Source organism: Palaemon carinicauda, chromosome 27 (assembly GCF_036898095.1).
Source record: "Palaemon carinicauda isolate YSFRI2023 chromosome 27, ASM3689809v2, whole genome shotgun sequence".
NCBI lineage: Eukaryota > Metazoa > Arthropoda > Malacostraca > Decapoda > Palaemonidae > Palaemon > Palaemon carinicauda.
The window spans coordinates 34,940,366-34,953,986 of NC_090751.1; the positions used below are offsets into that span (position 1 = coordinate 34,940,366).

General features: G+C 32.7%; 2 protein-coding genes across 2 annotated transcripts in view; both read right to left on the reverse strand.

Annotated features, from left to right (window-relative positions):
- Nucleotides 1-757: 757 nt before the first annotated feature.
- Nucleotides 758-6,532, reverse strand: LOC137620675 (uncharacterized). Its single transcript, XM_068351022.1, has 3 exons — nucleotides 6,422-6,532; nucleotides 2,001-2,201; nucleotides 758-1,696 (listed from the first exon to the last, which is right to left on the reverse strand). The coding sequence occupies exons 1-3, from the start codon at nucleotides 6,437-6,439 to the stop codon at nucleotides 1,415-1,417; spliced, it is 501 nt and encodes a 166-aa protein (XP_068207123.1). The 5' UTR covers nucleotides 6,440-6,532; the 3' UTR covers nucleotides 758-1,414.
- The window catches only part of Dlish (Dachs ligand with SH3s), a 117,150-nt gene continuing 110,050 nt past the window's right edge, over nucleotides 6,522-13,621 (reverse strand). The window contains exon 11 of the transcript XR_011040093.1: nucleotides 6,522-6,536. The gene's annotated coding sequence lies outside the window, so the exon portion shown is untranslated. The remainder of the gene's footprint in view (nucleotides 6,537-13,621) is intronic.

A 13,621-nucleotide genomic window follows, 5' to 3' on the forward strand; every position in this document is an offset into this window, starting at 1 on the left:
GGGACTAATGTCGTATCTTTGGTTCTGCATCTGTCACGATCGGGTGGATTACATAGTGGACCTTGATGAAGAAGATGAACGTAATCATTGGGTATCATCTAACGTCTTGACCTGCCAGGGTTATTGACACGCCGGAAAGCCAGACGTTGCCGTTTCGAATCTCCTCAGAGAAGAAATGTTACATGTGAGTTCTAGTATTCTGAAGACACTAATGTAATGGGAACAGCTTCATAACTGTAATATATATATTTTATATATATATATATATATATATATATATATATATATATATATATATATATATATATATATATATATACTTGATACATATATAAATATTTTTAATTTCCACAAAGAAGCTTCGAGACAAAATTGTTTCTTAGATTCCACAGCATAGGATACCAATGGTGGGTGGAGCACCGGGGACGAAGACCCTGGCTAGGATAGGATAATTTGGCTGTTAGATTAAAATATGAGAGATGTCTTCGTAGGTGTTCAAAAGTGCATTCCCTTGCGTTAATTTCCTTTTGTCTTTTAAAACATTGAAGATATCAACATGATGAATAATATGCAGTTTTATTTTCACTAGGGAATGACATTCGAATTATGTTCAGCAATGACACGATAGATCACAGTAGTTTTCCGAGGCAGGTCATTTCTCTTTGCGTGCAATAAACTACAATTTATGATTTATTTAAAATTGGGACATGACCAATCAAGAGAGAATTTTTTTTTTTGTCAGTTTATTACAAAAAGTATTTGAACATTAACAATTTTCTGCTTAACACTACGGAAGCAACAATGGGAAAACTGAAAAACGTACAAAATTAAAAGCTTCTAAACATACGTCTTAAAATTGATGGAGTTACCATGGAACGAGAGTGGCAGACGTTCAAGTACATACCCAATGTAATTTTGAAGGTAAAAAAATGATATAATGGTACTGTACTAAAATGTAATGATAATCACAGACCGTAAGCACTATATCAACCAAAACAGAAATGTTGCTTATTTGTAGAACTTTACTTTGTTCAGTTTTCCTTTCAATTGCATTGCAACTATTCTTGATATGAGCAGAGCTAGTCATTATGGCTTTCCAGCCAGTGAGACAAGGACTGTCAATAATACAGGCTGAAGGGAGGATGCTAAGCTCCCTCCGCTTCTCCCGTAGACTAGAGTGAAGTAGCCCTACTGCGAAACACGACCTAGTGGAAAACTAATTTGACTTCGTGCTTTGTACGTTAATAAAAGGTGTAACTTTTGCATTCATAAATATAAAAAAGCATTAACTTAACATAAATGATACAGGACAACAAATTAACATATATAAAACAAAACTGCTATAACAATGACGGGAACTTCAGGCACTACATTTCCTCCCAAGGAAACAAGAAAATGGACGAATAGAACGCAACTAGTGGCGATCCTCGTATTGCAAAACGGCAGGAATTGACTGAGGTTCGATGTACTGGACTTCCTCTGGGCTGGGAATGCGAGGTTGATGGGCGTCTACTAAGATGACGGGAATATTTTCCGAGGAGTACCCGTGTGCCTTGGGTGGGGGACCGTAGGAAGGTTCGGGTGCGTGGTAAGGCTCAGGTTCCTTGTATCCGTCGTGATGTTCCGGGTATTTTGGACTGTGGTTATATTCCCAGTAGTGCTCGCCATAGCCTTCGTGGGTGTCAGACCACTTGACCTGGAGAAGTGATACAATTTTTTGTTTATTATCAACTTGAAGAAATATTTTAACTTAATTGCCTACGACGTATGAACTTGTAAAATCTTGCCCAATTTTACTCTTAATATAAGCTGTTTGGAGGTAAATTAAATAAAACAAAAATATACTAAAACAATAATAGCAGTAAAATTACTAATGTTCTGCTTCATATATCATTATGACAAAATAAATTTAACGTACCTTCTTCAAAAACAAACAAAACTAACCACAGAAAAATATTAATACTCAATAATGACCCAGAGGTCCTTATGTCGAGTCTTACCCTAGTCCTGAATCTGTGATCCTTGGCTTGCTCGAAGCGGGAGATGTAGTGATGGGGGTTGCCTCGGTTCCAGCCGAACTCGTACTCCTTGTGTCCTGGAACGTTCACGTACTGGAAGTAGCCTTCAGGTTGCTTGTAGCTTCCTCCCCCACCTTGGGGATAGCCAAGGACACCCAGAGCAAGGCATCCTAGGAATACCAGCTGGAATCAAAGGGGAAATTGTTTGAGCGAGAGTCATCATAGAAGGGACAGATTGGTTCATTTTATATGAGCTGACGTCGCAACAATCGTGGTCAGAGGGCAATGAAAGTATTGTTATAATAACCGAGAGTATTACAGAATAGGTACTCATTCTATTCCAAAGACTAAGAATATTAAAAGACTCCATAATTATGATGTAGATTTGTTCTTATCTCTGGAAGCTGCATATGAGACATTCCAGGCTTGATATATTACGCGTATCTTATTCAAATGAAACTCCCTTCATAAGTTCAGTGAAAAATTATTTTTAATTCGTGCCATAGCCTTTGTACCAGGGTCTTCCACTATTTTGTCTAGAGTTGTCTTGCTTGAGAGTGCTCCCAGACAAACTATTCCATCTGTTTCCTTATTTTCTTTTCTACCTGAGCTATTTTCCCTATAGGAGCCATTGGGCCTATAGCATCCAGTTTTCCCAACTAGGGTTATAGCTGAGCTAATAATAATAATAATAATAATAATAATAATAATAATAATAATAATAATAATAATAATAATAATAATAATAATAATAATAATAATTGAAGAGAATGGAAGAATGGAAGGCAACGGTAAAGTCCTTCTTCATCCAATTTAGCGATTATCTAAATTCCCATTACCAGTTCCTTTGGTGTTCATGTTTTTCTTTAACACGTAATCAAATTCAACATAAGTCACATCAAACAAACCAAGGGCGTATAAATTGTGTGTCTTGGAAGGGCGTTTCCTTACATAAGGGATGAGTCCAGAAAAAATCAAGGGTGCATGAATTGTGAATGTAATTAAATTGGGTATGTAACTGTGTCCCTCGTGTTTTTATTTTCCCTGAAGACACCCTTATAAACGGCTTAATAATAACGAAATAAGAATACCAATAAATCAGAAAGCTCAAAAAAAAAAAAAAAAAAAAAAAAAAAAAAACAAAAAAAAAAAAAAAAAAAAAAAAACTTTAAATACATGATAAGTCAGAAAAGGCAGGAGACGAGTCGTGAGAGTCAGTGTTACTAGTTACAACAAAAATGCTCCAACAAACGGGATGATTAATTCCAATCGGAGGATAAGTGTTGATAGGGGTAATCCGTGACGTAGCAGACTACACAACATAATCGTTGGAAAGGACCGCGGTTAGCGAAAGTTCAGTATTACTGCGTTAGAGTGTGAGCCTCAAGCTATAGTGAAACTATGAAGTTCACTGTCAGCAGAAGAGGGAAAGTCTCACAACTACTGCCTCGTAATTTACTCCAAATAGGTTTTTTTTTTCCTCCAAAGACTAAGGACTAGATATTGCTTCGTCATTTACAATGATAAATAACAGTAAATTTCCAGTGGTGTTCTTCAAGTAATTTCGGTTACTGTAACATCTGAAAATGAAAGCGTATGGATTCCAGTAATTTATTTAATCGTGAACGAATTGGGAAAGTGTTGCTATGAGTTTTTTTTGTTTAAAGAACTAATTCCCAACTTATTTTACAGCAACCCCCCACCCCCCGGAGAATTTAGCTTTTGGGACGATAATCTGAAGCGTAAACTATGAAAGTAGATGAAATTTAATCTTATAATTCTATAAGGAAATGGTAAAATTCTATACATAAAACTAAAATATTTTCTCAATTTCAAATAACCCTTTTATCCATTTTCTTCTCAACAGCGTCTAATCAACAGTACCTATTTTATAGGCCTAATGAATAAATTATTATTATTATTATTATTATTATTATTAGATAAGGTAGAAGCCAATTTGGAAAAGAAGTAAAGTAGCTCAGCGAGGGAAGGAAATAAGGAAATAAACAAACACTACTTGAGAAACACTTAATAAAAAATATAGAATATCTTAAGATCAGTAACAATGTTATAATACACCTGTCATATGTAAACTATATAAAGATAGACAAATGTCAACCTGTCCAACATAAAAACATTAACTGCAAATTTATATTTATATATTTATAATCTATATTCAATATCCACATCAGCGCACTTAATGTCTATGTACTCTACATACCTTGAGCTCACCAACAACCTCACTCCCACCCAGCTTACATAAACTACGAGGCCAATTGGGGAAAATCATGTTGTGTGAAGACATGCTTTTTGACATCCTAAAGAACGAAAAATTTCCCGTGCGGAAAAATAAGCCTCTCGTGTGAAGCAAGCCTTAGAATTAATTACATACCTAGTACTAAGTATAGAATGTACAGTCTGGGAAGATCATAATGCAATGGTTGGTCAGAATTGTGAAAAATCTTATGTAACATGCATAAAGAACTAACTGAACGACGGTGCCAGAAATAAATATCAGGACCAAGAATAAAAACATTTAATAGACCGAAAGTTTCTATCTAACAAATTAAAATGACAGTCAACAACTAAAGATAGAGAGAAGAGCAATATTCAAAACAAGGTAGAATAAATTGAAAAAATCTTCAAGATAGATAGATCACTAAAAATCTTACTTTCTCAATAAATATTTTTTGCAATTGAAGAAATAGACCAAATTTATTTCTCAAAAGTAAATTTGCAATAAAGAATCACGCCTAAAATTTTAAGGAGCTGTCTCTCGTTACAGAAACGTTATCAATGAAGAGATCGGGATGTTGAGGAGCCACTGTCCTCGACCTACTTACAATCATACTTTGAGTTTTGTTAGGATTCAACTTCGTGTCCCATAATTTGCACCAAGCACATATTTTAGCTATATCTCTATTAATGGATTCAACAATCCCAGATCTACATTCAAGAGATGGAAAGGAGGCAGATAGAGTAGCATCATCTGCATGTTCACCGAGCTTGTTTTCTATGCCAAACCACATATCATGTGTATATAGTATGGAAAGTAATGGGTCAAGAACACTACCCAGAGGAACACCAGATATTACATTCCTACATTCACTATGGTGTCCATCAATAACAACTCTTTGCCTCTATTAAAAATTCAATAATGATGCTAAGAAAAAAACCCACCCACTCCCAACTGTTTGAGTTTGAAAACAAGGGCCTCATGATCAACACGGTCAAAGGCAGCACTAAAATCAAGGCCAATCATAAGAACTTGCTGACCACAATCAAGGGATTTCTGTACAACATTGGAAATTGTAAGAGCCTCACATGCTCCAAGAGTTTTGCAAAAGCCAAATTGCAGAATAGGGAAAAGATTATCATCTTCAGCATATCTCTTCTGACGTTTTGCCAAAAGATGTTAAAAACTTTAAGTAATATGAAAATTATGAAAATTGGCCGGTAATCAGCAGGGCTAGAGCTAAACACAACTACATTTACCTAAAGGCGTAATATTAACAATTCTCCAAGAGCAAAAATTTCATTATAATTCAATGAAATAACATCGTCAGTGTTTCAAAGTTCTCTCATTCGTTTTTCTCTTGGTTGCTCTCACATTTATCATTCCGCTAATTATTCAGTGCATATACATACATACATACATACATACATACATACATATATATATATATGTATATATATATATATATATATATATATATATATATATATATATATATATATATATATATATACATACATACATACATATATATATATATATATATATATATATATATATATATATATATATATATATATATATATATATATATATATATACATATGTGTATATATATAAATATATACATATATACACTATATATATATATATATATATATATATATATATATATATATATATATATATAGTAAATATATAACCATATATATATATATATATATATATTCTTTAAATAATTTTTTTTTGCAACTGTTGGGCCTTGTGACATTAGCCATATGACTCAATCCATAATAGAGAGAACGTTTTTGTAAAAAAATCTAGTCATAATTATTTGCCTGTGCATTACTTAAAAAAGATCCTTCCTGAACGCAAACTAATATGACTGTATTGTGTCATTTGATGAAAAAAACATCAAAAGTAATGAAAATATAACAAATATATAATTCAATAAGAATAATCCTTCAAGTAAATCTAAAACACTTCACTTGGCTGAAATAAGAATACTTTTATAATCCTAAGATTATTTTGAAAACTGCAATTGAAAAGCCATGTGCCACAAATAAAGCGAGACATTCTACAACATATTTTTTTTTTCAATTATTGAGAATGGAAAATTTTTAACTTTTAACAATTGGCCCCACCATAAAAAGCCACAATAACTCACCAAAAGAGACGCTTTCATAGTTGCTTCTGTCTGATCTCCAACTGAACACTGAAATTTCCAAACTTGCAGCAGCGTTTAAATGGCTGTGGATGAAGAGACTGCCAAAGACCGCTTTCTGGAACAATAGCAAATCCAGAATGAATTTTCCACGTTTTCAGTCATATTCCCAGCTCCTGTCAATTTCCCCTCTCATTGAAGGAGGTAAGTGACGAATAAAATAAACATTAAATAGCAAGATGTATTCCCTTGGGTGATTGAAATAAAGACAGAAGAATACTTCATAACTAAAGAATATACGTGAAAGTGAGCATATATCACGAAATCCTTCCTTTCAAAGTGTACATAAAAAATCATGTGATAAATTAGATATTCAATCTTCTTTATCACGCCACATTGGAAATCAATCTTCAATAATATACGCTTAAAATAACAAAGAATTCTGATTTCCATCTCTAAAACTTAATAAGGAAAAAAAAAAAGTTTCTCACCCCTCGGGACTCGTGAAAGTGAAGGTCCAACGGAAGCTTTCTCTTTGAGCAATATGGCCGGCAGGTGATAATGGCTGATCACCTGTAGTCTCTCTTCTCTCTCTCTCTCTCTCTTTCTCTCTTCAGCGCCAATTTATGAGTTCAGCTACCCATGACAGTAGCGTCAAATCACTCTATTTTAGTTAGCAGCTTTCTGGCGGGTTGTTAATCAGATGAAATATCGCGTGAAGAAGTTTCCAATTCCGAAGTGAAAGAGTGGAGTATTTTCAGCTCTTTTTCTACCGACACGAGGAATTTTTTTTTTTTATTCATTATTTTGAAATAGGCAAATAAAATCTTGCGGCAAACCAATGAAGCACCATACGAAAATATTCCCAAACGCTCAAACTGTCCCAAGTACTCCTGAAGAATATTTTCTTTATATCAACTATAATGCACCGTATAAATTCTACTGTAGTGTATACTATCGGATCAGTCAATAATGAACAGCTTCAGAGGCCATCACAATGCATATTACAATAAAAAAAAATTACCAAATACATTTATTTCTCTGCTCAGTATACGTTTACACCACCAACCACAAAACAAAACAAAATCCTCTTATTTCAATTCTTTGCAATAAAGTCCAAAGTCAGCCAAGATTCCCGTCTCGAGATGATAATGGTAATATGAATTCTTATGCAACGACCTAAAATTGCATTTAGCCTTAACATGAAATAAACCGTCAAATGGCTTGCATGTAAACCAAAATAATAGAGGTAGGATCGACAAAAAGACACGAGGTCATCCAAGAATTACAATGACAGAAATGTGCTGACAAAAACGACAAATGACTAATTATATCGACAGAATTTTCCATAGAATTTTCAATCCGACAGTAAATTATTCTAAATGCCGACCATTATTTCCCGCTTGGCCTTGGGGAAAAAATGGAACTTTGTGTATTTAATAATGATTTATCACCTAATTTGCATTTCTATATACAGAAATTCAGGCGCAGATTGGACAGTCCACGAGCCTCTGCCTTAATATATGGGATATTTTGAAAATGTAACCCATGAAATTGATAAATGGCATTATATGTTCTGGTGGAATTGGTGGACGCTATTAACTTTTATTTTTTTAATCCGATTTCAGCGAACGTTCGTCTGACAAGCAATCCACGACTAAGTGTCCTAAAGATTTATTCACCTGACAATAAAGATCAAGAATTCCATATAATTCATAATCCCCTTACTGTATATGCCCTGATTAAATCTTTGAAAAACCAGCTTAAAGAGCGAACCAGGAGAATTTTCGTCTACATAATGCGGGAGCCAAAAAAACAAAAACTATAAATAAAAAGGCCATACCTTGCCATGGGTTGCACTTGCAAGATTAGTGAACTTTTAGGGAAAGAAAATCCCTTTAACTAACCTATAAAATACAGTGGCATCTTCAGATGTCAATAAATACATGATAAAAGTCCGTTTCAATGGAAAGTGTTTTCATTAGAAAAGTCTAGCACCAACAACCCATAAAATACAGACACCAGAATTCTAGTAATTTAAATAAGGAAATATCAACCACGATTCCAAATGGGATACATTGCAAATATTCGAAGCTACTTTGATGTAGATAACGATCCACGTGAATCTGTCCAAAACGTTATGGAACCCAGATGGGATCGGCCACATTAGATTCGATCCTGCCTTAAAGAAAATACTTACTCCGAATCTTGTGGGACTACCTGTATGTAACCTATCGAGCTATACATAACGTAAATACATTTTTCCCTAAACTCATATATATATATATATATATATATATATATATATATATATATATATATATATATATATATATATATATATATATATATATATAAACATTTATTCATATATACATATATTTACACACACACACCAGCACACAAACATATATATATACACACACACACACACACACCAGCACACAAACATATATACACACACACACATATATATATATATATATATATATATATATATATATATATATATATATATATATATATACATATATATATTTATAAATATAAATTTCTCCATTATCATTATGCCACCATTACTATTCAAAAAGGAGTATTTACATTATACAAAATGTTTCGATCATCTATTCTCTCCCCTTATTTCATCTATATGGACGCTTTCCTCCTAATTTGTACACATTTCTCTCTCTCTCTCTCTCTCTCTCTCTCTCTCTCTCTCTCTCTCTCTCTCTCTCTCTCTCTCTCTCTCTCTCTCTCTCTCTCTCTCTATATATATATATATATATATATATATATATATATATATATATATATGTGCGTGTGTTTGCGTGTGTGTCTATATGTCAATGCTTTTGGGATAAATTCTTCGCTCTGATATAATTTTCATTCAAGGCAATTGCCTTAGTTGTGTCAACGTGTTTTCTGAAGGAATGTTCATATTTTTGATAATTTTTTTTAACTACATGCATGAGACTTTTGTTGAAGAAACGATTATTAAATTTCATTCATTTTACCTCCGCAAACGTAATTGGAAGGAGGTTATGTTTTACCCCCTGTTTGTGTTTGTTTACTTGTGTGTTTGTTGTGAACAGTTTCATGGCTACAATTTTAATCGTAGAGAAATGAAACTTGCAGGAATTAGGTTCTATCTAACAAGCTGAAAATTATCAAATTTAGGAAGGTCAAGATCAAAGGTCAAGGTCACAGTCAAGAAAAATGTCCAATTCACGTATTCAGCCATAGTTTGGACATCGTTGTCACAGAGACTTCAAACTTGCATTATATTCGAGTGTATGAAAAACCAGGCCCATGAATACATGTTGAGGTCAAATGTCAAGGTTAAGCAAAGGTCAAGAATTAAGCTGCCGCGGTGGAGGTTTGCGCTCTACTGAGTGCCCTTTAGTTTAATAATGATATACTTAAAGTTACAAAAAAAAAGGGTACATGAAAATAATTAAAAATTTCAGAGGTCTTCTGGAGATTATAAAGGGTAAATTGACTATGTGCTTATTAGATTCACATACATACACACACAGAAACCTATGCACAGACACGTACATGTGCATCATCAAAGAGACCAACCGTTGTGGAGGTCAGGTGGTCAAGACCGCTCTGCTCTTAGGGTCAAACAGAGGCCAGGGGCTCCCTCTAGGAGGTGACGTTCCTCCGGAAAATCGCATGATTTCAGACGTCGAAGGACATTATCATTTACTTTTTCTATGAATTAGTCTCCTATTGAATGTTCAATGTTGGCCCTTGGAGGGTGATGCTCACAGCTTCATCTATAAGCTTGCTGTAGTTTCTGTGTGTGTATGTATGTATGTATGTGAATATATTTCAGCACATGCTCAGTAAATTTCCACCTTATATTCTTTATATGATCTCTGAAATTTTGAATTATTTCCACTTTCCTTTTTCATTATTTTTCCTGTAACCTTTAATCTATTATTGTTAAATGGATTAATCATAATTTTAGCTGAACCCTCATTTATAAGTGGGATTATAAAACTTAAATGAATCAGTAATCACTTGCTAAGGGCATAGTTTTGTCGAAAAAATGTTGCATTCATAAAATAAATTAAATTGATTAGTCGATGCATCTTTTTATCAAAGCCTCGCGCTGATGAAACTACGTAAATATGAGCATTCCTACAGGAAACATGTTGACAAATATGAGATTGCCTTTAATGAAAATGAAATTTATACACGCACTCTCTCACTCTCTTACACACACACACACACACACACACACACACACACACACACATATATATATATATATATGTATATATATATATATTATATATATATATATATATAATATATATATATATATATATATATATATATATATATATATATATATATATATGTGTGTGTGTGTGTGTGTGTGTGTGTGTATGAGTGTATATCTTCATTAAATACTAAAGTACTTATGACAAATTATTTGAAGATTTTTATAAGTTTTCTGTATCTCTTCTTGTCTTCAAACCTAAATTTTGAAGGAAAATATAGAATTTATTAGTGTTGCCCCATTTATTCAACTTTGAAAGACAGCTGTTCCAGTCAATTAACCAATGGTTTTCATCAGCGCATTTACACAGTTTGAAGATATTCTGGACTCAAAAAAATATATATATATATAAAATACTGCTGAAAACATCTGGATCTCCAATGAAGCTTAAACTTCCATTTGGAGTTCCAAAGACCTTCCACTGGAGATATTAAATCAAAGAAAGCCCCACAGCACCAGTTCTTAAGGCTCCAGGTTAAGATCTGGAGTATGCTACAAATAGTCCTGTATCGCACGTGTTTCATACACGGTCGTACACTGTAACAGCATTGCTTTATTTGGTATCTCTCATTCTCCCCAGCATTGATAATCAACCTGCTTACGCTTGCTATAGCATGTTTTGTACTGTTTAAATTTCGCGTCATTCTTGCTCTCAGCTAGCTGTATATTATCTCGTCTCGTTCAATACTCAGCTGAATTCATCTTGCCTCTCTGTTCGCACCTAACAGCCAGCTCGTGCAGTCCTCTTGCTGGAGAGGAAGAGAGTCAAAGAAACACTTGATTGAAAAACACGGGCTGTTGCATTCTGGTGTGCACGAATCACGAATAACGAGCTTCAAATAGTTATCATCCTTGTGAACAACTTGCGTGTCCCTGATAAGGTCATTTAATGGAAGTACTAATCATAAAATAAAATTCTCTATTGGTTTGTGATCCCGTGGCAGAGTGGATTCGAGTGATATTGACAAAATTATCATAAAACGACCAAGTGTTATCTACATACCAATCAGCTGTAATGGTGGAGAAGGGTTGGTCTCGATTCTAATTACATATCCTGAATTCCCAAAGAATGTATACCATAGAGTTGAAATCGACTCTTATCTATCTTTACGGCTGAATGGTCTAATTCAATAGTTTACCTTTATTTCAACTTGGCGCTGAGGTTTGAATCCTTGGTCGAGCTGAAGTAGGCCCTATTTACATTAAATTAATTTCCCTGTGAGTTCAAGATCATGTGCCAAAGTGAAATCGACATTAAAAACAATTTTTAGCTTAATTGAATATATATATATATATATAATATATATATATATATATATATATATATATATATATATATATATATATATATATATATATATATATATATATATATATATATACTGTATATATATATATATATATATATATATATATATATATATATATATATAAATATATATATATATATATATATATAAACTGTATATATATATATATATATATATATATATATATATATATATATATATATATATATATATATATATATATATATACATATACATGCGTGTGTGTGCCTGTACGCAAACCCGGCTTTTATAAAAAAATTCTAAAAAATAATCTACAAAAAAATTTGAGAGAGAGAGAGAGAGAAGAGAGAGAGAGAGAGAGAGAGAGGAGAGAGAGAGGGAGAGAGAGAGAGAGAGAGAGAGAAGAGAGAGAGAGAGAGAGAGAGGCGTGGTAAAAGTGAGGAAAAAGATAGACAGCAAGTATTGAAGAAAGAAATGCATATAAATATTTAGAATTATTTTTTTCTATGCATTATTGTGTCCACTCTTAAGAGCCAAAGGCTAAACTGTGATGGTAGAAAAACATATGCTCAACACTGCTATTCAACCAATCCGATATATATTCATCTGTCTATCTATATATCTAATTTATACACACACACCACACACACACACACACACACACCACACACATATATATATATATATATATATATATATTTATATATATATATATATTTATATAAAATATATATATATATATATATTATATATATATATATATATATATATATATATATATATATATATATATAAAAAAATTTCCAATTACTCACTCAATTCATAACTCCACTATAGTACTTTACCAGTATATATATTATGTAAAACGCACCGTAATGTAATATCCAAGTGTCTGAAAGGACTTTCTAAATGGAAATTTCGTTGAGAAGAGAGTAGCAAGTTTAAATAAATATGAAAAATTTCATAACAAAATGAGTTGTTACACTAAAGAGATATGACATATCCTCTATATTACTATTCTCTTTAATTAATATATCATACGTAATAACATAGTAAGGAGAATTGAAATAAAAACGGTAAATCGCTCGGAATCTTCTTTAGTTTACATTTATATAAATGTTTGAAGAAAATTTTGCTGATAAAAATTATTGTGAATACAAATCTATTAAGGGTAGGTGTATCAATTAGCTTTTTTTTTCCAGCACCTATCAGCTCGGTCGCTCTTTATCATCCTCATTCTTTAAATTTTCAAATAGTTTTCTTCATCTGATAAGGAAGGCATTAACTTTAGATACAATCTCTCAATTTACATATCTTATCCTGAAATACATTTGGTCATTAAATATTTCCAAGTACTCACTCCCAACAGAACATCTTATTCTTCGTAAAGTAATGAACATCTCACCTGTCCCTCATTTTTTTCACTTCAGTAAAATTTCTTTCCTTCTCTTACTTTCTCATTTCCTTTTTATCTACACAAATTGTTTTACATTCACAGCCTTTCTCCCCCTTTCTACTCAAACTAGAGCGGCTTTCTACTTCAACTTCAACTACATAAAATACAATTAAATAGAAATCAGGTATACCACCAGGCCCTTCTCTCTTTCACCATCACAT

Coding starts and splice junctions, on each gene's coding strand:
- LOC137620675 (XM_068351022.1), bottom strand. Junction 1,697..2,000: donor ATCACAGATTCAGGACTAGG/GTAAGACTCGAC, acceptor TCACTTCTCCAG/GTCAAGTGGTCTGACACCCA.